A 24,499-nucleotide genomic window follows, 5' to 3' on the forward strand; every position below is an offset into this window, starting at 1 on the left:
TGGTGGAATTCTGAGGGGGGCAGGGAGGCAGGGGCCCTTCAATCGTTGTTGATTACGTGTGGTCTCAACCAAATGCCTGGCGGAAGAGCTCCTTTATGCAGGCCCTGCTGTACTGTTTAAGCTCCATCAGGGCCCTGATCTCCTCCGGGAGCTCATTCCACCAGGTGGGGGCCAGAACAGAGAATGCTTTTAACTGTTTTAATTTGTAATCTCATTTAAAATTTTAAATGATTATATATTGTTGTACACCGCCCTGACATATCTTGAATCTCAGTGAGAAAAGTGGAATCTTATTTTTTTTAAGTGGCAAATACCTGCAAAACTGTGTCAAGTGTGTTTAGCTCATTTATATCCATCAGAGCCATCCAAAGTGTGTAACTGTCAGCAGACAAGACTAAAATCACATATTTAAAGTGCGAGTCCTAGAAACAGGAGCCAGATCAAAACACTGAGGTAATAACCCTATGAATGAAAGGTAAAATAGAGGAACACAGAAGGGCTTGCTTCCAGGGAGAGTAGCTTTTTACTTGTAATAGTAACCGTAATCTGTGACCCTGTTAGTTTGCATTCTAATCCACAATACTTTCCAGACTCTAATTACCAACTAGCCACTTTGAATTTTATGCTATATTTGGGAATTGGTTTTGTGTGATCTGCACAGTAGAGACCACTGACAATCTGGAATTGGTGTTTTCTCTTACTTAGCAAGATCTCCTGTCTCTTCCTTCCTTAGGGGTATGCTCTATGTCAGGTAGAGTCAGTTTATCATTGGGAAACTATCACTACTGCACAAAGAGAATCATGCAGCTCATCTCACCCTTAATGGAAGAAGCAGCATCACTGATTTTTGGACTAAACATGGTGGGCAATAACCAGATCTATAAAAAAGGAATATTTCAGAGGACCAACAGAATAAAAAATCAGTGGCAGAAATGTGTTGAACACTATGCTGAGCAAAGCAAGATGCAAGAGGACATAAAATCATAGAATCAGACATTTTTTGAGGTTTGTGAGCATCAGGAAGGTGGTTGGCTTGTCAGTCCAGCAGACAGGACCTAGGGCTGCCTTTGTGGAATTTTCAGTGTCCCTGTGGTTTTGGAGATAAGACCCAATAGTACACAGTGCTTGCGGCTATTAGGATTAAAACCTAAACCTGACACCAAATCTCCATAAAGACAGATTCATAATCAAATAAAGAGGTTATATGTCTGGAGGGGAAAAGAGGAGTACTCTTGCCCAAGCCAGTGAAAATTATCATTGTGGTCATGCTAAGAACAGATGTCTGCTTTATGAAAACGTTCCCCCCCTTAATTTTCATGCTGAAAGTCTTCCCTGTATGTCCTGTTGTGTTTGGTGGTTGCACCTTCCATTTGTGGATGGGGAAGTGTATTATTCCATGCTTAAACAAATTGCCTGCATTCTTTCCCTCTAATGCCTCATTTTCTAAATTAGTACACAGTGATTCAAAGCAGCACATTGCGCTTTTATCCAGTTTCCAAGTTCTTAAAGAATGGCTTTGCATAGAAATCCTGAACATTGCTCTGCTTGAGCATTTCCCCCTAGTCACAGACTATGTTATCCTTCCAAAACACATTTTGTCATTCCCCCGTCCCACTGCTTGTATATCCACTTCCTTAGGGCTTTATTATCCGTGCTAATCGTTTGCTCTTCTGCGACACAGTCAAGGATAATTAGCAGATCCATTCCTAAAACTTTGTCCACCCCAAGGATATTTCACCTTTGGCATTCGGCGCTTGAAAGATGGCAGGCCAGTTTCATAAGCCGGAGTCTGTGAACCGCATCTTCTCACCAAATCCTCCAGGCTTCTTTTAAAGCAGCAGGAGTGATAAAACCAACTCCAACATGCTTACAGTATTTTAAAAAGCTAGACTTCAGTAGGATTATTTAAGGGAAAGACTGCCAAATGATTCCTTTGCTCATTCACCCTCATTGTTGTTTTTGGCTGTTCCATTATGGAAAAAGTGTTGTCTGCATCTTAATATCACTAAATTTCAAAATGATGATGGTTGACAGTTGAGGAACTGAAGGTGTTTTCTCCATAATTTACACCTGGCTGTAAACTGCACGGAGCTTTTATTCCAATCCCAGGTCGATTCAGTCCCTGCTGTCTACACAGAATGTGATTTTTGTTTTGGGTTTGGGCGATTTAAATTTTCCTTCTGCAGCAAGAAGGATTGATCCGGAGTGACTCTGCCTTTATTGTGTGATATCCTAGAGTGTTTTTAATGCTCAATATTTTTAGAATCAAATTGAGAAAGCAGGCTGTTTTGAATCTGAGCTTTGCTCCATGGTAGAGAACCCCTGATTGGCCAAAGCTGATCATGTGACAAGCTTGCCTTAAAGGAGAAGCCTCTAATTTCTCTCAACTTCTGTCGGTCTTGGATTTTTTTATCCCTCCTCTGCCTTCTTTGATCCTCTCTCCCCCCCCCCTCCAAGAAAAGAAAGAGGCTTCCTGCTTGGCTCCTCTCCCCCCCCCCCTTCAAGAAAAGAAAGAGGCTTGGATCCCTCCCTTTGAACTACCCTAGGCACGTGCAGAACACTCTCCTGTTTCAATGTGGGGGGGAGGAAGACCTGAGTTCAAATCGATCTGACTTCAACAGGATTGACAATGGAATAAACAAAGTAAGTGCAGACTCTGCCCTGGAGAGAATGGACTGATGAATATGTCCTAATGTCTTCCAGTCTAAACAGTATTTTTTACTCAGGTTTCTGGTTTAAACCTGAGTGGCAAAAGAAGAGAGGCAACTTGAAGGAAACAGAAACAAACAAAAGAAGCAAGCTGTGTTTTAAATGTATATTATAGCATTCATCCCACAGCATAGCATTAGTTCAAAAGCACTGTTTGCATCCCATTCAGATATGGCACAAGCCAGCAGGGTAGGGTTTTTTTTAATCATCACATCAATAAATGCACTGGTCTAGTCATGTCACAGGAGCAGATCAGATATTCCATATGGAACATTTAGCAGTGGCTAAAAGGACATGTTTTCTGCCAATAATCTCTTCTTACTTGATATGTGAAAGTTTATTGTAACAAAGGCAACAAGTTTATGATTATCTGATTAATTTTTGTAGAACACAGTGTTTCCCTCTGCAACAAGCATGATTGATCCGGGGTGACCCTACCTTTGTGATATCCTGGAGTGGATATAACCCTCGATATTTGAAAAAACGTTATCCGTAAGCATGCAGCTGTCTGCTTTCCCCGAAATAACTTCCTGCCGAGCCTCCAATGCTGTAGAAAAGCCCTGATTGGGTAGGGTATCAGTTCAAAGACTTCCTCCTTCCCAGGTTTCAAGGCTTCTCTTAAAGGGGAAGCCCTAATTTCTCTCGGCAGAGATTTGCCTCTTAGATTTATTCCCCTGCCTCTGCTGTCTCCAATCCTCCCCCCTTCAAGAAAAGAAAGAAAGAGACTCCTGCTGTGCTTGGCTCCCTCCCCCTTCTGAACTTCCCTAATCATGCGCCGAACACTTTTCTGTTTCAATGGGGAGCGGGGGATAGAGGTAGACCTGAGTTCAAATCAATCTGAATTCAGCAGGATCCACAACAGAATAATCAAAGTGCAGAATAAGCCCTGTTTTTTCCCCACATACTTAAGGTGACATGCAACAATGTATATTTGATCCTTATATGTGGACAATTGGGCCCTTTAAACCTGTTCCCCATAACATAGCTTAATGTTGGTTGATGATTAGTGTGTGTGTATAAAGTAACAAGTAGTGACTTATGGCAACTCCAGCAAGTGACATTCATGGCAAATATGTAGTGGAGGTGGTTTGCCATTGCCTTTCTCTACAGAGTCATCCTTACAAGGTTCTGAGATCTGATAAGATCGGGCTATACCATGGCATCTTCCTTTCCCAGTTGTTGAAATAGAAGTGGCTACTATATTTCCCCAGATAGGGAAATAGTGTGGAGCTGTCACATCACAAGGAGATTTCTGCTAGGATGGGTGAGGGAGACAAGACACATATATGCCTTTTCAGTGGCATCCATTAAAACTTCATAACAATTATTTCTACCCACGAATTGTTTTCTGATGCTGTAAAAGTGGAGAAGGGGAAATCAACCACAGAGTATTGTTTCTTTTCCAATGTTTACACAGAACATGTGATGCTGAGAATGCAATGTATGGTTGAGTTCAGCGATAACATAAGAAATCTCCACACCTGTGGAACATGATAGCACAGTAGGAAGCAGACTTTATTAAATATATGACATCATTGTGCCTTCTTATTAATACAAGCCTTTATTCAAGCCTGCAGCTTTGCTGATGGCAATGGCTGCCTCCTGCAGATCTTAGGTGAAAGGTCTTGCTGCCTCATTGGAATCAGCCGAAAAATGACCCTCCCCCTCCTTGTGCCATGGAGTCTCTTTCTCCTCCCACTGGCCAGGTCAAAGAAGCCTTTCCTGAAGTTTCCAGGAATTTTTCTGGATGTCTCTCTAGCATCTTAAGTCTTCCAAATACCTGCTGGGGGATACCTTTCTTGTTGAAGGGGTATGTCTGTGTTACTTGGCCATCTTGCATCTGATGAAGGGATCTTTAACTCTCAGAAGCTCATAGCCTGAAAATCTTGTTGGTCCCTAAGATACTGGACTGGTATCTAGCAGTTGGCCATCTCCCTGTATCTAACCAGGTCTACTATTTGCATTCCTGGTGAGCAGTTGGCAACCTCATCCTGCAAGTCCTCTGCCAAGAGAGAGAAAAACATTTTAAAACTCAAGCTGAAAGTTTTACTCAGTTCAAACCTCTAAAGAAAAATGCATTTCTCCACACGTCTTTGAAGATTTACTAAATTCCAAAATTTTACAAAAAGTCTGCAAACTCAATCCAACCTTTTAAAACAAACAGTGAATATTATGCATGCTAACCCACAGATTAAACTGTCAAATACATCCAGTTGCTAATATTGACAGATGCAGTCAATTTAACTCAGATAAGGCCTGATTTGATTAATCAGTAAAGCAATAGTCTTTGTTTTTAAAACGGTTTGTGAATATAGAAGTGCAGCCAATTATCTTTCCTGGCTGCTGCCAGGAAAGGTATAATTGGGTCAAACACATTTTGTTGACATAAGCAAGGAACATAGGATCTCTCTCCATATTTCACCTTTGGTCATTCCATCTGTGTATAGCTTTAAGCAAAAAGAGGTTAGATATGGGTGGACAGCTTTATCATTTTCCAGATCATTTCTAGTCTGACCTTAAAAAGCACCTTAATTTAAAGACAGATAACTGCAATTGCATTTATTTGTTTCAAAGATCTAGAAATTGGAGACATGCCACCTCCTTTCTGAAGCTTTTGTTTAATTGCTATCAGGATGAAAAACACATGGAGGACAGTTTACATAGTTTTTAAAGACAACAATCATTTTAATGCATCACCTTATGACAAAAATTGAATCCTGCACTGGATTGCGAAACACTTTTTCTTGTTGTGAACTATAGCTAGAAGCTTTACACTTAACTACAGATGTGAGATAATTTCTTTAAAGAAATCAAATGTATTTGTGGCCATGGAGTTCTAATATTTGCAAAAAAAGAGGAAAAAGTTTGATCTGCTTTTTCCAGATTAAATTATTCTTTCTAATGATCAGAATACTTGGTAGTTGGTATTAGCAGGTATAAGGACCATTGTGTGCCTAAAGGAAGGAAGCCACTAGAAACCACTTGTGGGTTCACTCTGGAGATCTTCAGGGACAAAGAGGCAAACTGTCTTGAATGGCACTGCAGCTTGGCTTTATGACTATGTAAATGGATTTTGCAAAGCTTTCTGTCAAAGTTCTGGCTGTGAGTAAGGTCTTTTCTTCATTTGTCTTTTCCTTAGATCTCAACTACTAATTATGTTTTCAGCTTAATGGCGGAAACGTCTTATTTGGAAACTGGAGAAAGAAGTCTACATGCCAGTTATTGGGGGGGGGGAGAATTAAAGTATATGGAGAACCTTCTATATTTTGTTTAGTCAGTTAGCATCAGAGAGTACTTAAAGGAGGACTCTAAAATGTTAAAAAGATGAAACTGGAAACTTAAAGCTATGAGGAAGGCTGTTAGAACAATAACAACAACAAAAATCAAGTTACCCAAAGAACCATTACCAACTACAAAGGTGTAACCAATTAAATATTAAAACTACAAGAAGTGAGAGAAGGAAATGTTGAGAAAGGCAGATCCTTAGGGGAGCGAGTAGTCATAGGTTCAAGGGAAGTAGAAAATGCACATTCAAAATGACAGGCTTTGGACAAAAACAAAAACAAAAAAAACCCAAATGGTACTTACATTATTACTAAATGATATTTCTGTGAATCTGGAATCTAGACTAGATTCTTTTGGCATTCAGGGGTAGGGGCGGCAGGCAACCAGATCTCATCCCTAAACCTCAGTGGGGTGCTATGCTATGGAGTCCCCCCTCCAAAGCAACCACTTTTGCAGGGGGAGCTGATCTTTATAGTCTGGAGATGAGCATTAATTCCAGGAGATATCCAGGCCCCCACATGGTGGGTATAATGCCTCCACATAGTGCTCCCTGGCCTATTCCAGGTCAAGAAAATATTGCAGAGAGAAGGTAAGGTTGCCAGATTGGTGTAGATTCAGGAGTTCCACATTTCCTAGGTGTGCTTCAACCTGACTTGCGTCAGGACTGTTCTGCACAGAGAGACCTCCTCAGGGTTACCAGCTTCCAAGTGAGACACTAAGCCCACACCAAACCATAAACCAGGGGTAGTCAAACTGCGGCCCTCCAGATGTCCATGGACTACAATTCCCAGGAGCCCCCTGCCAGCATTTGCTGGCAGGGGGCTCCTGGGAATTGTAGTCCATGGACATCTGGAGGGCCGCAGTTTGACTACCCCTGCCATAAACTATAGCTTGTTGTATTAAAGCTCGCAACAGGCTTTACTACCAGTGAGATATAAAATGAGAGCTCTCCCCAAACTAATGAGGGGATCAATTTGTACTGAAACTCCAGATAAGAATTGACACTATTTGCTGTGAACATGGATTAAATATTCTGGTTGGTCAAGGTGCTTGTCAGGAATGTGGACGTTGAGTTAATCTCTCTTCTGTTCCTTCTTCACTGTTTACCACACTAGGAATAGAGTAACTTAAATATAACACAAGAGAATAGAAACTGAACATGGAGTACAACCAGTGAATCTAAGGCAGGGCTAGAAAAAAACTGGAATTGACTAGCCCAATTTGGGCCTGAAATTTTGAGTAAATTTCATTTGGATTAGTTGTCTTTTTGAAGTTAACAAATAGGTTCAGCTTGGCTCAGATTTTTATCATAATGAACATCCCTTTTATGTTACTGACTACCAGTTATTGGAGAGGCACACTCTGAGGGAAAGCATCATGCTACCTTTATGGGTTTTCCTAGTGAAATGATGCTTGAATCAGATGAAACTTTGTTATGATCCAGGAGGAATTGTTTTAGAGGTGTGTGTTTAACCAACTCTCCCTCCAAACCAAAACCAAACAGAAAACAAGATCAGTAGCTGAAAATAAGTGCTTGTTAGGATGTCATTCGTAGTTGTTCTGTAGTAAAAGGATTTACTACGGAGGTCTTTGACCCAACTTAGACTTGGCTGGTGTTTTCAGAAGCACCACACAAAAGCTTTTCACAGAGTGTTTTATGTTGATCTATACATATCTGTCCCCTAGGCAGCTGAGGCTTTTCTTCAGCTTCTCACTTCAAGGGCTGTGAAAGTTGGTTTTCATTTTCGTAAGCAGTGAGGAATAACAAGAATGAAAATAGTGTCTGGCTTTCTGCAAACTTGCAAAAATTATCTTTGCGGCTGAGGAGTTCTCTTGTGGTTATTTTTTTCAGCATGTCATATGGTGAACAGACTTGATCTGTCTCATATTGCATCTAGATAGGAAAGCAAACCCTACGTACCTAAGTTCTATAAATATGTGTATGGCGTATGCAATTTTAGATATCCTACATACTTTGAAGGAGCCAGCTTGGTATAGTGGTTGAGAGTGGTGGCTTCTAAGCTGGCGAGATTCCCCAGTCCTCCACATGCAGCCAGCTGGGTGACCTTGGTCAAGTCACAAGGTCTGCTTTGGGGGGAGGAAGGGAAGGCGATTATAAGCCACTTTGAGACTCCTTCTGGTAGTGAAAAGTGTTGTATAAAAACCAACTCTTCCTCTTCTGACAGGGAATTAATTTTTTTAATGATATCAACAAGGCATTTCAACTCAGTGAGACTTGGAGCTATGTCAGGATCTTAAAGGGTGACAGAAGCTCCATAGATCATGTCTCAGAAACCAGCATGCTTTAGTGCACTAGATGCTGAGTGCTTCTTGATGCTTTCAAACCATTTAAATTATTAAATATTTTCCCTCCCATTTAACTACATCAAAGAACACTGTCTTGATGAACTGCAGAGTCAACAAATGTCATTAATGTTAGCCAAATCTTCGTTAGAGAATTAGGTAAGGGTTTGTGCTTCCTAACTGAAAGCAAAGTGCAAAACTGGGGATTCAGCTATCCCCCCCCCCACAAAAAAGCATTGAACAGCTAACAAGCAGTTACCACTTTTTAAAAAGGGCTATAAGCACCTGGCACCATCTGCTGGAAAGGGGAAAGGATTGCACATATGGTACCTAAATGGGCACATTTCTCCTTCCATTTTGGCTTCTGACTGCAGAAGCATGTTTTTATACACATATAGCTCTGTGTATTCCTATCCTGGCTGGTCCACGCTAGCCCAAGCTCATAAAATCTTGGAAGCTAAGGAGAGTTGGGCTTGGTTAGTATTTAAATGGGAGATCACCAAGAAAACCCAGGGTCACAACCCAGAGGTGGCAAACTGCCTCTGGATGACTATTGCTTTGAAAAACCAGTGGGGTTGCCCTAAGCAAGCTATGACGTCATGGCTTGTGCCCATAAAGGAAAATAAGCTGCTTCTTTTGTGACTTTTGAATAGAGTCATATTTAAACGGTGATATCAGTGGGTATTAAAAGTGTTAAACTTTGGCAAGAGTCTTCCCATTCATTGAACTACCAAGCAAATAAAACCCGAGAGGCTCCCAGTATATATGTATAGTTTAGGTGTCACTAAAACACGTTGTATTAAAGTTGTTTTTAAGGCTACATCATTATCGTAAAGCAGTGCTAGTAGTCTGAATCCAGAAGGGGAATGAGAAAACATCCCTTTTTCTTTTTGCCTAGCGATAAAATAAAATAACTTCTTTGTAGATAATGTCACGTATCGAAACTGATCTTTAAAAAACATCTCTCTTGTGCACTTTTTAAAAAACACTAAATGTCTTGCAAGGAAGTTTCCACTAGCTTTGTAAAATTAGTGAGAGCTTTCTCATATTTAATGGATATCTAAAAGAGGTTTTCTTCCATTAGCAGTAGAACAAGATTGCATTTTTAGCAGTATAAAAACAAATTGTGATAATTTTGCACAGGCGAGACCATATTATGAGGACATTTGATCCTTAAATATCATCTTGTAGTGTGACAATCTGAAATTTTAAGGCATAAGTAGCACTCCTGTTTCAGTCAGCATAGCTGCAATCTTGACAAAAGGCATGCAGATATATGAGTAGTATGATGGATATAAGCATATACATTTATTTATTTATTTATTTATTTATTTATTTATTTATTTATTTATTTATTATATTTGTATACTATCCTCCCTGGAGGCTCATTTGTTTAAAGCTGAAAAACAAACCTAACAATACCTTACCAGTATTTCTTTCTGGTATTTTCCAAGCCGAATACAGTATACCTGACCTGAATGAAAGCTGGATTTTTGGCTTAATTGCATTTAAGATTTTAGTCAACCTTGGTGCTTGAAAGCAGCAGCCTTTCACTTTTTTCATATCAAATAACAAGTCCACAATCAGAAATGACTCTTGATATTATATGTATAATAGCATTTTGCTCGTTGAGCATTAGAATGACATGAATTCCTCATAGCTCATGGGCTGTATGTTGCTGAACTTAATTCCTAGGGATTTCAAGGAATTCACGCATAGACCAGCTATGTCTTAGATCATGTTCAAGAATGGAAAAGATTATACAAACACATAAATTGAGGAAAACAGAAATAAATAGTGCTGCATTCTGGGCCACATAGATCAAGTTGCAGAAATCTTGTCTACAGATTATGATCACATAGATCACTGTGGCTAGGGCACTTGGTGCAAGTTTGGCTTGGTGCAAATAGAAAAACTCCAGCCATGCTACCCTTCTGACCTGTGTCCATAGAGAGGGAGGTATTCAGGATCACACCCGGGTTCCTGGGAGAGTTGGCTACTGATAGTTGCACCCCATCCAGTCTTGGTAATCGTGCTTCCTTGCTTCCTGCCCAGCTCAACCATCTTTGAAGGGTTGAGATTCATAAGATTTTGCTTGAGCCGTCACGGCTTCCAGACATCTAGCTAAAGATTTTGAGAGTGAAACCAGGCAGCCATCCATTAGGAGGAAGAATTCAGTGTCATCTGCATATTGATGACACCCAGGTCTGAACCTCCATACCAGCTGGGCAAAAGGGTACATAAAGATGTTAAACAAGATTGGAGAAAGGACCGCTTTCTGCGGTACTCCACATGTGAGTTGGCAGCAGCTTGATTTTCTCTCTCCAATTGCTACCTTCTGTCTGTGACCCTGGAGAAAGGACATCAGCCATTGGAGGGCTGTCCTTTGTATCCCATGTCAGTGCGATGGTGAACTAAGAGCTTGTGGTCCACTATGCCAAGCAATGGTGTGAGGCTGAGTAACATGAGCAGCACTGACCTACTCCAGTCCAGCTGGTGGTGGAAGTCATCCGTTAGGGTGACCAGTGCTGTTGGGTTTCCAGCCCCATGGCCAGGCTGGAAACCCAACTGGAACAGATCTAAGACTCCATGCTGATATTCGTCCAGGAATATTTGGACCATGGTAGCCCTTTCCACCACCTTACCAGAAATGCCAGATGCAAAACTTGATGATAGTTGGTGGGTTCCCATGAATCCAAGGATGGTTTATTCAGCAATGGACATACCACGCACCACTGCCTCAATGACTTTCCTAATAATCCCTAACATAGAGTTTGCCCACAGTGGGTTGACAGTTTCATTGAGCTATCTGCTACAATCCCAAAATCTGTTTCTCTCTCAGTCTCAGCAAGTTCAGACCCCATTAGCTTAGAGCTGAAGTTGGGATTTTCTTGTCCCAATGCATATCACTTAACACTTACCAACTTCATTTGCTACATTGTTATGGACAGCAAAAGTCATAAACAAGTAAATTCTACAGCACATAAAATCTGATATATCATTGGTAGGCAAAATCATGAAACTTTGGCTCACTTACTTTGGCCATATCATGCAATCCAACTTAATGGAGAAAAGAATTATTCTAGGATTGGGCAGTGGAAAAAGAAAAACAAGCCGACAAAGAATGTGGTGGTTAGACTCTATCAGGGTGGGCACCAGCCAGAACATTGCATGGCTGAGGGAGGAAGTGTGGGATTGAGTATTGTGTGGTGGGCATGCCATGGGATCGCCAGGAGTCAGACATGACTGAATGGCTGACAACAACAATGCCTACTCACCCGGTTTGTGGAAGTTCTCTTGGAGCTCTTCACAGTCAGACTTGGTTTTCACCAACCTGAATAATTTGGTGTTATCTGAAAACCTGGCCACAACACTACTTACTGGCCTGAATAACGATCCTTGTGTGATCCCACCACTTACTTTCCTCCATTGTAAGCTCTGTCCATTGATTCCTGCTCTTATCCCATGACTGCTAAATTTACTCAGGAGTCTTTGGTGAGATCACTTTGTCAAAAGTCCTTTTGAAAGTCCAGGTATATAATGTCTACAGGGTCATCATTGCCTACAAGCTTGTTCAGATCATGCCATGTTCTTGCTTTAAAAAACAACACTAGGATTCACAGGGAAAATGACAAATGAAATAATAATGATACTCTACAAATAATAGATCAAACTATGAAGCCAGAAGCTTTGCAACAACCTTGTAGGACCTGAAAAGGAGAGTGGTAGTGGAAAATGAGGTACTTGGGTCCATATGCTCTCATATATAAATACAAGACAATTTGTGTGTGTGTGAGGGATTTAACTGGAAGGTCTTTATCCATGTGCACACATTCAGTTGAGCCCCTATCATATTGGTGCTCGGAGTTTTGTAAGCAGATCAGAGCTCTGACACAAGTAGGTCACAGGGGTGGGATTTCCCCCCTTTGTTTCACTGGTTTACAGGATCTTTCCACTTAATTATTGAAGCCAAGTTGATCTAAGAATGAACTGAGCCTTTGTTATAGAATTGTCAGATGGCAGCTAGCTTCTGATCTTTCTACATTTCTTTAAAAAGGTTTTTCAGCAGGAGTACTGGACAGCACTTCTCATTTGACAAGTCTGTAGGTGCAAACTGCTGGTGTTAGAACAACTGCTGAGTCTGCCATAAATTGGGGGGGGGGGGCTAGCATAAAGATCAAGCTTTTAAGGGAGCAAATAAATCTGGCAATAGTATATTCATAGTAGAGAAGGTTTGATTTTTTTAAAAATAAGACAATCTAAAATCAAATGTTCCCTTCTCACAGTGCCAAAGCACCCCATGTCATCATGCTGATAATTTTTTAGCAGTTTAAAAGCAGCAGACTTTTCAGTTGTTTTGTGCTTGCACAGTTGGTGGCTGTTAGCACAGTGACTGGTGGAATAGCCATTGATGTGGTCTGTGCACAATTTGCTACCCTGCTTAGATTTCGCAAGAGTCATCCTTGTAAACGTATCCCTTGAGTGCTTGCACTTGAAAGCGCACGCCCTGAATAAATCTTTGTTGGTCTTAAAGGTGCTACTGGACTCTGATTTTATTGAGTTAGATAAGTGTATGTGCCATTTGCATGACTCCATTTGGTGACATCCACACACCATCAGATATTGTGCTATTGGTGCATTATAGCAATCAGTTGCAACTGGAGTATCCTGTGGAGACCATTGCAAATAGTGTATTGGATCCTGCACAAAATCTCTGCTGATAGAAAAGATTTCTGTTAGTGCATGGGACTTTTCATTGCTGTAATGGAGAGAAAATGGACACTGAATCAGCTGATCTAGCATGCTCGCAAACACAGATAACAAAATATCTCCACTACACACAGCCAATCAAGAAGACGCTCCAACAAATTTAATGCATTAATAATGCATTGAAAACATAAAGTTTCTTTATACTGAATTAGACACAGATCTATCAAAATCAGTATTGTCTATTCAGTCTGGCAGCAGCTCTTTAGGGTCTTAGGGAGACGTTTTTCATGTCATCTACTTATCTGATCCTTTTAAACCAGAAATGCCAAGGCCAATTGTACAGAAAGGGGATGCTGTGTCATTGAGCCATGACCGCCCTACATTGGGGGGAAATTACTGTAGGTAGGACCAGCAAAACTTTTTTGTTTTGTGCCATGAGTTAAGTATTTTGGAAAGCCAGTTTGGTGTAGTGGTTAGGAGTGCGGACTTCTAATCTGGCATGCCGGGTTCGATTCTGCGCTCCCCCACATGCAACCAGCTGGCTGACCTTGGGCTCGCCACGGCACTGATAAAACTGTTCTGACCGAGCAGTGATATCAGGGCTCTCTCAGCCTCACCCACCCCACCGGGTGTCTGTTGTGGGGAGAGGAATGGAAAGGCGACTGTAAGCCGCTTTGAGCCTCCTTCGGGTAGGGAAAAGCGGCATATAAGAACCAACTCTTCTTCTTCTTCTATTTTGGTTGGTCAAAGTCTCTGTGTATCTCTTGCCTAAGAGAGTTCAGATGAGAGGAATTCCTGAGATGTTGTCTTTTCATGAGATAGTTTTCATTCTAACTGGAGCATTTGAACACACATTTGCAGTCCACAGAAAGCCTCCGAATATAGATTAGAAACATTTGAAATGTACCACTCTTCAAATATATTTCTTCACCCCGAATTGTCTCAGATAAACTATTGCTCTTGGTTTGCATTATTTTTCCATCTGCAACATGATAACAATAATAGCCTAACTTGCAGTACTGTGCAAGAATTTCTAAGGCTTAATTGGATGATAGGTTAAACATAAGTTGGGTTGGGAGAAACCTAAAACTCACCATAAAAATAATGTGTGTGAGGCCAGGATTATCTCCTGAGTGCAGTGCTGTGGCAGGAGGTTCTTCACCATTCCTTTCCTTCTTTCCTGTGCTCTTTCACTAGTAGAAAAGGGTCATGGGGCAGGCTGTTTGCTGGTTTCATGCATCTCCCCAGGAGACATGTTATCCCACCCCTCATGGCCCTTTTCTGCTAGCCAAAGAATGTGGAGTGGAAGGAAGGTAATGATGAAGCCTGTTCTGCTTCCATGTGGGGACTTGGGGGCTGATTTGGACCCCACTACACTCCTTAAGGGGAGTGCAGGGTCACATGTTCAACACAAGTAGTGTTGGGGTATTCCCAACATTTACCAAAATGTCTAATTAAATACTGGTAATATAAGAAGAGCTTTCAGCACTTGAAGTACACTATGCAAATATGACTTACAGCAGTTGTTTCTAGTGGGTTTATTTTGTACCTAAGGCTTCTAGATGGTGACTTGCTCAGTACTACCTAGTTGTTGTACTTGCTTATATCAGAAACCTATCTACCAGTCAATTCTGTCTTTATTTTTAATTATAACTGACTTAGGATTACCATAGAATTTGGTGTATTATATTTTCAAGTCAAGTTTAAGATACTCCAGAGCTGATTTTTCTCCAGTAAATCAATATACAGTCACTTGTTTCCAACACACTGGGCATGTAGATAGAAAGATATAGCAAATGCTTTGTTTGTCAGGAGACAGCTTGTGGAATTTATTATGGATGTAGAGGGAAGGCTGAAGTGCATTTTGATTTGTTCCTATTAGTGTCAAAGACATTCTTCAGCACAGAAATGCTGAATTGCCCAGTGTTGTTATGATCGAATAAACTGTTCTAATGTTGGAAGTGGTGTTTCTCTTGTGCCATTAAACTCTAGGAAAATAACTATTCAGATACAGCAGGGGTTTTTTTTTGGTTAAATTCTTGGGTATCCATTCTTTAAAGATGGCAGAATGCAGTATATAATAGATGAGCATTTGTAACTTTTCAGGGTCTATTACATGCAAGGGGAATGGTTTGCTTTAAAAGCCATTGCATGACTGGTAGTTGGTGAAAATTCTATTAGTAAAATTTATGAGGTAACATGTTGTCCTTCCCCTGTCACTGTTCTTTAAGAATCAGTTTTCTTTCCTGTGCATGGATGATTTTAGGGGATGCTTGAAAGCTTAATGCTCTTTTCCGACACCATTTTTCTCACTCAGCCCTGAATATTTGGGTAACAAAAAAGTAACAGTACATTTGTTCAATATTTCCCAAAGTGTATATTATCAGTTTTTGAAGCAACATTAATTCTAAAATAGCTCATCTCTTGATCTGATTGACTGTCTGTCAGAACGGCTAAGATTATTTTTCAAGATTATGTAAATATATATTCATTCTAACCTGTCTTTTAATGTTGGCAAAGTTTAAATATGCCAAGCTGTGAAGCACCAAGCTGCTTAACAGAATAAAATTGTTTTATTAAAAAGAGAAATAAACTTTGTATAAAAAGGAGAGAGAGAGACCTAACTGTCTAACTGTTCTGTTGCTTTTGTTCTCTCTGTTGTAAAGGCAGGCAGGGAGGAAGTGTGCTCAGAGGAGCAGGAAATCTCTAGTTGAGTCAATCAAGACACTTGGAAGATTATTTGGAAAAATATCAGGCAGTTCTTATTCTGCAACAATATTATAATATTGCAGTTTTGAATGGTATACAGATATATTTTTCTCTGGTCTGCGAACAGAGGAGACAGCCAAATGCTCTCCTTCAGAGAAAATGATGCCCTAAGATGCTTCCATGCTTGAGAGACAGAAAGGGGGCATGAGGGCAAGGTCTCAGCTTCCTGCTGTCAGCAATTGATTATATATTTGCTCATTATTCTCTTAATGTGGGCATCTTTATTGTACCCAAAATGTTTCCCATGCCATTCAATCTCAAGGGAATAAAAACAAATTCAAGTTCTATTTTTTTCCTATTTATCTCTGGAATATGTTGTCCATTTTCATTATGTTGTATGTAAATTTAATCTTATACTTTGCCTATAAGTATGAACTGATTATTTCCATTCCATGACATTGTATCTGAGGATGTGTGCGTGAACACAGAAACTCATACCTTGAATATAACTTCGTTGGTCTTAACGGTGTCCCTGGACTCTAAATTTGTTCTTCTGCTTCAGACCAACAGGGCTCCCCACTGAATTAATTGACAAAGAACACTTTCACAGCAGTCTTAAACAATGAGGTTGGGCTGCTGATAGGAAATTGCATTTTACAAATCTCATTAAAATAATTTTCTAGTTTTACTTCCCACATAGACTCTGAAAATGTTGAAATCCTATTATGGTATTATGTAGAGGAATAGTACAGAGTTGGATGAAAAGCTGTTCTTAATCATCCCTAGTATAGGATTATTAACTTCCTCACTGTCACCACACACTAACTCATTATTGTAGTGATTCTCAAATTGTGAGTCAGGTTTCAGGCTCAGAGAAGGGTCACAAGTCCAGGAAGGAGACTGGGAGGAAAAGAGTGAGCTGGACGATGACTTCTTGTGAAGCACAGTGGAAGGTTTAGACTTGCCTCTGTATGATATTGAACTGGCCATGAAAGGCTGCCTGTTGCTCAGGAATGTTGTGTATGTATGAATCCTGAAAAGGAACAACAACAAAAAATACATTTCTTCAGTGGTAATTGATGTGCTATTCTTGCCTTTCATGTCAGAGACCAATTAGTAGCATAGAGTTACTTTACAAGCAGACCCTGAAAAGAGGAGTAAATTTAGAAAGGGGACCCTATTTTAAAACATATGAGGACCACATCATTGCTAATGTAAAGATATTGTAACAATTCTGTAGGCTTCACCGCCATTGCTGCTTAAGGTAAGGTTCAGTATCTGTCTTGTGTTCCTGTTGCCTGGAACCACTTTCTGGAAGCCTACTGGCCTGTGTTGCTTGCATTAGTTAGTTGTTTTTAAGTTTCAAGTGTCGGAGAGGCAACTGTGGATCCCCCAAAAGTATGATGTCAGTGTCTTTAATGCAGTTCTGAAAACATCAAGCCTGTTGAGCCTCCTCAGGCTGTTTATAGGCCACTGACCAGACACTGGGTAGTTTAAAACTTCCTGCTGTAGCAGTGTAAAACTGCAGTCCTAAAGGATTTTTTCCCCTTTCTAAGCTGGCTGTCTTCCGTGCACTTAAAAGGGTTTAACTCTGTTTAGGATTGCTCTTTAAATCTACTTCATTAACAACCATGCTACATGAGGCATGGTCTTCAAGCACGATATTTCCAAAAGGTTGAATGGTGTTTAATGGCCCCTCTGTATTAATTCTCTTGAGGGTTTACTGCCTTGTAGGATGAATTCATTAGATCACACTTTCAGGGGGAAAATCTCTTTTTTGCAAGGTAGTCAAAACCTTAAAGGTCACAACTAGCTCCACCTTTGGAAGGATCGCAGATAGTCTGTAGCCACCATGACATTTACTGTTAACTTACTGCATACTTTATATCACATTTAATACATCACAATACTCATCAAGTAACATACTGAACACTGAAATTCTGTACACACAGGTATTGTTCTACCATAAATATAAGTCTGTAACAACATTTCAAAAATGAGGAATGTGACTTCTTTGGTAGCTATGTAAGAGCTGGTTTTGTGTTGGTGGTTGGCAGTGGATCTATCTCCAAAATGGTTTTTGCTATGCAAGTAGATCCACTTGTTTATAGAATGTCATGCCAGCAGTATTGTAGTACTTTGCATTCATTTACTTTTGCTTTCTTCCCCTCCCTAGGTGGCGTTTGCATTGCTCAGACCTTAAAAATTCCCCGTGAACCGAGACCAGGAGAATTTGATAAGCTCATTCGGCGCTTGATGGACACGCCTAATGCTCGTGCTGTGATCATGTTTGCAAATGAAGATGATATCAGGTGGTTCTGTCTTTATTTTCATCTTGTGTGGGAGGGACATCCTGTTATTGAAGATGATAATTTTACTCACACATGTTGCTTGCTCTAATGGGCTGCAGGCTTGAAGGCAATGTAGAATCACTGACAGTCCTCAGGCAATGATAAATTTAGTCAAAGTTCCCCACAGTATTTAGGGGTTGCTGCCCCCACTGAGATCTGACAACCAAGTCACCAAGGATTACATGAAAGTTGTTGTTTTCAGGTGCGTAGCCATGTTGGTCTGCAGTAAAAGAACATATCTGTGGTTTGTTATGTAGGAACCAAAAGAGATGCAATCAAATAAAAACAAGGTATGAGTGAAAAGTAGTTGACCTAAATTCTACATACACATGCTATCCTAATTCAAAAAGGGTTTGAGGTACATAAAAGGCAACTAGTTACTTGGATCTCTTAACATTAACAGTTTTCTATGGGGTTATCTCTTTTGTTTGTTTGCAGGAGAATATTAGAAGCAGCCAAGAAAATAAATCAATCAGGACATTTTCTTTGGATAGGGTCAGACAGCTGGGGATCTAAAATTGCACCTGTTTATCAGCAAGAGGAGATTGCAGAAGGAGCTGTCACCATTTTGCCCAAAAGATCTTCCATTGATGGTAAGACTGCCCATTCTGTTCTAGTGCAGATTAAACCCAGTAACTGAAGTGCCCATTTTCTTGTACTTTGAATATAGTACGATGAGAGATGATAAACTGATGGGGATGAAGGTTTTGAATCATTTGATACATAACACCAAATTATGATTCGATGGCACATAGTGGAGCCTCACATGCTCCATTTGCCTTGGATGGTGCATCTGAGCCAGAGAATTTGCTGTACATAATTAATCTTGGATGTATCTTCCAAGCTAGAGAGAAATTCAGAGGCTGTGACTTTTGCCTTACTTTGAAGAAGTGAAGGCAAAGAAATTACTTTCTTTGATGCATTTCATGCTGAAAGTTGTATCCAGTTTCCCATCCACTAGTCATGGGATCATATCTCTTCACAATATCTCTTTCTACACTTACCCATCTATATGCCTATTTACTGATGCCATCTGGTGGAATGATAAATACATTTGCAGTAAGATTATAACAATGGATCGCCAACCTTTTCTTCTGAAGAATGAAAAATATCCTGAGCTATATCCCCGTGTTGTGTTACCAAGTTTTCTTTTGTACTAGAAACAGAACATGGATTGGGAAGAGCACCCGAAGTTATCACCTAAGCAACACCGAAAACATTCCATGAAATAAAAGGGTTTAAAAAAACAAATATAAAAAGCTTATATAAGATCTTTCTATTATCTGGGTGTTATGAGGGATGCAGGAGATATTCTGCTGGAGCTAGTGAGCTGTATTAGCACCAGAACTACCTGATGGGGAACTCTGGGTTACATTACAACAACAGAAATCAGTTTTATTTTATAACCCACCCTTCCCGTGAAGCTCAGGCCAGGTAACATTAAACTGATAAAATATAATCATGATCCCTGTAGCAGCTTGAATAGCTCAGTACTAGCTGAAGCTTTGCCTTAGGAAGTCTGAGCAACAATAAAGCTAGTGGTGGTGACAGCATTCTAGTTGAACTATTCAAAATCTTAAAAGACAATGCAGTAAAAGTGCTACACTCAATATGCCAGCAAATTTGGAAAACTCAACATGGCCACAGGATTGGAAAAGGTCAGTTTACATTCCAATCCCAAAGAAGGGCACTGTAGAGCAGTAACATCAGGGTACTCTCAGCCCTACCTACCTCACAGGACTTCTGTTGTGGGGAGAGAAAGGAAACTGTAAGCCACTTTGAGACTCTTTGAGTGAAAAACAGGGGGCCTTTTCGCACGGGGATCTTTGTTGCAAATTGTTTGCGGAATGAAAAATCGCCATTTAAAATAGTGGAATTCGTCGTTTTGCACACCTGGCTTTGTAGTGGAATCAGTTGCGTTTTTTAGCGTTTCCCACAGGCTTCCGGTCTCGGCAGAAATCGCTAGAAAGGAAGCGCTATTGCCAAGCTCGTCCCGCCCCTGGCCGTCAAGCAGCCAATGGGCAGCCGTTAGCATGCTCCCAAACAGCCGCTTTCCCTTTAAGAAAGGTTTTTTTTAAAAAAAACAGACCCATAGCAACGAATCTGTGTAGATTCGTTGCTACGGAGAGACCCATCCAGCTGCCTAATGTGAGCTGTCGTTTGATTGTATGATCGTTTGCACGCTGCCTCGAGTGATAAAAAAAATTCCCCCCCCCCCTTCTCACGGGCTCGATTTTCGGCTGAATTTATGTGTAAAAAATAAAGGGACTTTATTTCAGCAAACGGGCTTTTAAGTGGTTTGTGCTTAGTGACTAAAGGTGAAGGAATGAAGCCAGGGAAGCCTCTAAACAGAAAGAGGCTCGCCGGTGCGTTTATCCCCGCTCGCTCCGAGAAAAAAAAATGGCGATCGCTTCGCCGGAAGTTTGGAGAAGAGAGCCAGGGGGAGGGGCTTTGAAGAACCAGCAACAATGGTAACGCACAGGTCTTTAGCGCTAGTGTTGCAGATTGGTTGCAGGAGTGTATCGCTATCCGGAGGGTGAATCCACTTTTCTGGATTCCCCTGAAAGCGCTAAAACGAAGCGCTTATTGCTGATCGGTTTCAGGAGTGTTGCAGATTGTCTACGACGTCGTGGGTAATGCCAAATTAGTAGCGTTTTCAATTAGCAACCATTGTGCTATTTTTAAGCCGTGGGAAATGGCCCAGGGTATTAAAACCAATTCTTACAAAAATTCCATATATGCCCACAGACTCAGCAAGGTCAAGGATCCCTGGCTAGGCCAGTGTCAATGATTTGCTGTATGATGTAATTTGAACATTCTTTGGCATTGCCCTTCTTTGGAATGTAAACCGACCTTTTAATCCCATTGTACTTGAAGTTTAAACCCATTACTGCATGTCCTCTCCTCTGCAGCCAACAGAAACAGCATCCTGTCCTCCTCCAAGTGACAACCTTTCAAATACTTTCAACCTTTCAAACTGAAAACCTTTCAAATACAAAGAGGGCTATCATGTCCCCTCTCAACTTCCTTTTCTCCAGGCTGAACATTCCCAAGTCCCTCAACCTATCTTCATAGGGCTTGGTCCCTTGGCCCCAGATCATCTTCGTCGGTCTCCTCTGTACCATTTCAATTTTTTCTACGTCCTTCTTGAAGTGAGGCCTCCAGAACTGTACACAGTACTCCAGGTATACTGTCGCCTTGCCTATTTAACTTGTATGTGGAGCACATCATGAGAAAGGCGGGATTAGAGGAGTCACAAATTGGGATCAAGATTGCAGGGAGAAATATCAACTATCTCAGATATGCAGATGATACCACTCTAATGGCAGAAAGCAAAGAGGAACTAAAGAGCCTGTTGATGCGGATGAAGGAGGAGAGTGCAAAAGTTGGCTTGAAACTCAACATCAAGAAAACAAAGATCATGGCATCCGGCCCTCTCAATTCCTGGCAAATAGATGGAAAAGAAATGGAGATAGTGACAGATTTTATTTTCCTGGGCTCCAAGATCACTGCAGATGGGGACTGCAGCAAAGAAATTAAAAGACGCTTGCTCCTGGGGAGGAAAGCTATGGCAAATCTAGACAGCATCCTAAAAAGCAGAGACATCACCCTGCCAACAAAAGTGCGTTTAGTCAAGGCTATGATATTCCCAGTTGCAATGTATGGCTGCAAAAGCTGGACCATAAGGAAGGCCGAGCGTCAAAGAATTGAGGCTTTTGAACTCTGGTGCTGGAGAAGACTCTTGCGAGTCCCTTGGACTGCAAAGTGAACAAACTGGTCAGTCCTAGAGGAGATCAGCCCTGACTGCTCCTTAGAAGGCCAGATCCTGAAGATGAAACTCAAATACTTTGGCCACCTCATGAGAAGGAAGGACTCCCTGGAGAAGAGCCTAATGCTGGGAGCGATTGAGGGCAAAAGAAGAAGGGGACGACAGAGAATGAGGTGGCTGGATGGAGTAACTGAAGCAGTAGGTGCAAACTTAAATGGACTCCGGGGAATGGTAGAGGACAGGAAGTCCTGGAGGATCATTGTCCATGGGGTCGCGATGGGTCAAACATGACTTCGCACCTAACAAGCTCAATCTTGTAAAAGAACAGGGTTGGCCATGGTCAATAATTGAATGAGAGACCACCAAGGAATACCAGGGTTGCTCTGCAGAAACATCATTGCAGCAGACCACCTCTGCTTGTTTCTTCCTTTGAAACTCCTGTGACTTCATGGAACTTATTATTAAGTATTAATTTGCCCCGGATCATAAAGTAGTAGCCTATGGAGGGGAGAGAACTGGAAATACATGATCCAGTTGAACCAAGTGTGTTGCTCCTCCCCCTTTTGCAGGTTATTTAAACTTGGGCATGCCCAAAGCTGAAGGGCCACAACCAAAGGTGTCTTGTCCCTTTTGCCTGGTTTAGCAGCCTGTGATCCTGTGTGCATTGTACTCCCGGGACTAGGGTGACTTTATATCCCCTTTTTGCAATGTTTCTGTTTAAATGGCAGTTTTGTATATTTTATATGCAAGTTTCTTAGAATCCCCAGTGTAGGTGAATAATGGGGCATAAATGTTTAAATAAATAAATTCAAATCAATTAAAATACAACAACCTACGGAAACAGAATTTAAAAGAAAGAAGAGCGTGCATGTTCCTAAAATGACAGGAGTTCATACTAAAGACCTTTATGCTGTATGAAATTGCAGCAAGAATCAAGGACCCCCAAATGAGCTGCAGAGTTTTTGATTTTTTTAAAGTCAGCCAGTGCACACACACACCATGATTGGGTATGTAGGAATATATGAGATTTCTGCCATTTCATGTACATGAGAGTGCCAGGAGTAGGTTAGAGGGTAAAGATGGCTATATGGCTACAACTCACCCCTAACTGGTTCCAACTGGCTCTTCCCCAAAGGTCAACCTGGGCTCAGAGCAGCCTTAAATGTTCTTGTGAATCAATATTGCGGGGTCATTTGTGTACTGATGCTGCTGCATCTGGGTTTTGTATTCTAATACATAGGGAACTGTATTATATGAATATACATCCAGCAATCCAGCAATTAAACTGTGCCTTCGCAGAACACAGCTCTGCTAACCAAGAATATTTTTTTAAACAGTGATTCATTTTATGTGATACAAATATTCCTACTTTCTGATGGATACTCACCTTAATCTGTAGTAATGAAACAAAAATCAAGTCCTGTAGCACCTTAAAGACCGACAAAGGTTTCCAGGGTATCAATCTTTTGTGAATTAAAGTTCTGATACCTGGATGTTTAAGATTTCTCTTACTTAACCTTCAAAGATTTCCCTTCACTTAATGAAATGTGTTGTGATGCCTGTTTTTCATTATCTTTATAAATATAGGTTTTGATCGATATTTTAGAAGCCGAACTCTTGCAAATAACAGACGGAACGTGTGGTTTGCAGAATTCTGGGAAGAAAATTTTGGATGCAAATTGGGATCTCATGGAAAAAGAAACAGCAACATAAAGAAGTGCACAGGTAGCCAGCTTGCATGTTATTGTTACAAGCTTTCCATTTTCACAAGCAGTGAGCTATTCGGTTTAAATAAGTCTAGTGATATCTTTGTTATGTTTGTTAGACAAGTCGTGCACAAAATAGAGGCAGTGAAGCACCCCTATAGAATAGGAGATTTGATGCCCCCAAGTGGATTCCCTAATGCACCCTTTTTCAACCTTGTGACTGTGGAGGAGTCCCTGAAATATTTTTCAGGCTTCAAGGAGTCCTGGAACCAAGCTAGAAGTGATGTCAGCTGGCTGCACCTCCCTGACACACCTGAGGAGGACTGACAGGGAAGAGAAAGGTGGCGGTTTGAGCAGGACTAGATGTCCAGATTCTTCCCCCTTTTCCATTCAAAGATACCACTCCCAAATCGATGGAAGTGGCCAGTTCCTTGTTTTTATGGCAATGCCAGGAATAGCTTGGGATATAGAGAAAAGCCTGGGGAGCCCTGCTGGGAATCCCTGTCTTAGAGAGCCTCAGTGTCCCTTTGAGTCTCTCTCTCTCTCACACACATACACTCTCCATTCCTCCCTTTCACCTCCCTTTTTCAATTGGCTCATTTTCATATGCTTGTACCCACATACACACAGAATACACACACCTCTCCCCATCTCCTCAACTAGCGAAGGTCATGTTATCCCAATTCTAATGGATCATTGGACAGGAGAAGCTAAGAGGTACCTGTAAACTACCAGATGACAATTAGATCACCTGAGTATACATCAGCTGACCATTCCGAGCCCTTGGCCTGACAGCTTTAGCTTCTGGCTGAATTTATTTCTGCAGGTGCCTCTGTTTTGGTTATAGTGGGTGTGATTTGAGACTGGCCATGTTTTTAAATTGGTTATGTAGAGTGAATGATTATACCCCTTCCCCCATATACTCTAACAGAAAAAAAATCAGGCATCTTTTACTG

General features: G+C 41.0%; 1 protein-coding gene across 7 annotated transcripts in view; it reads left to right on the forward strand.

Annotated features, from left to right (window-relative positions):
• GRM8 (glutamate metabotropic receptor 8) overlaps positions 1-24,499 on the forward strand; it is a 685,094-nt gene that overhangs the window by 337,204 nt on the left and 323,391 nt on the right. For all 7 annotated transcript variants that reach the window (XM_077338334.1, XM_077338332.1, XM_077338336.1 and 4 more), the window contains 3 exons: positions 17,894-18,029; positions 18,507-18,661; positions 23,425-23,562. In XM_077338334.1, the coding sequence (XP_077194449.1) occupies positions 17,894-18,029; positions 18,507-18,661; positions 23,425-23,562 (429 nt within the window). The remainder of the gene's footprint in view (positions 1-17,893; positions 18,030-18,506; positions 18,662-23,424; positions 23,563-24,499) is intronic.

The sequence above is a fragment of the Paroedura picta genome, chromosome 5 (assembly GCF_049243985.1).
Source record: "Paroedura picta isolate Pp20150507F chromosome 5, Ppicta_v3.0, whole genome shotgun sequence".
Taxonomy (NCBI): domain Eukaryota; kingdom Metazoa; phylum Chordata; class Lepidosauria; order Squamata; family Gekkonidae; genus Paroedura; species Paroedura picta.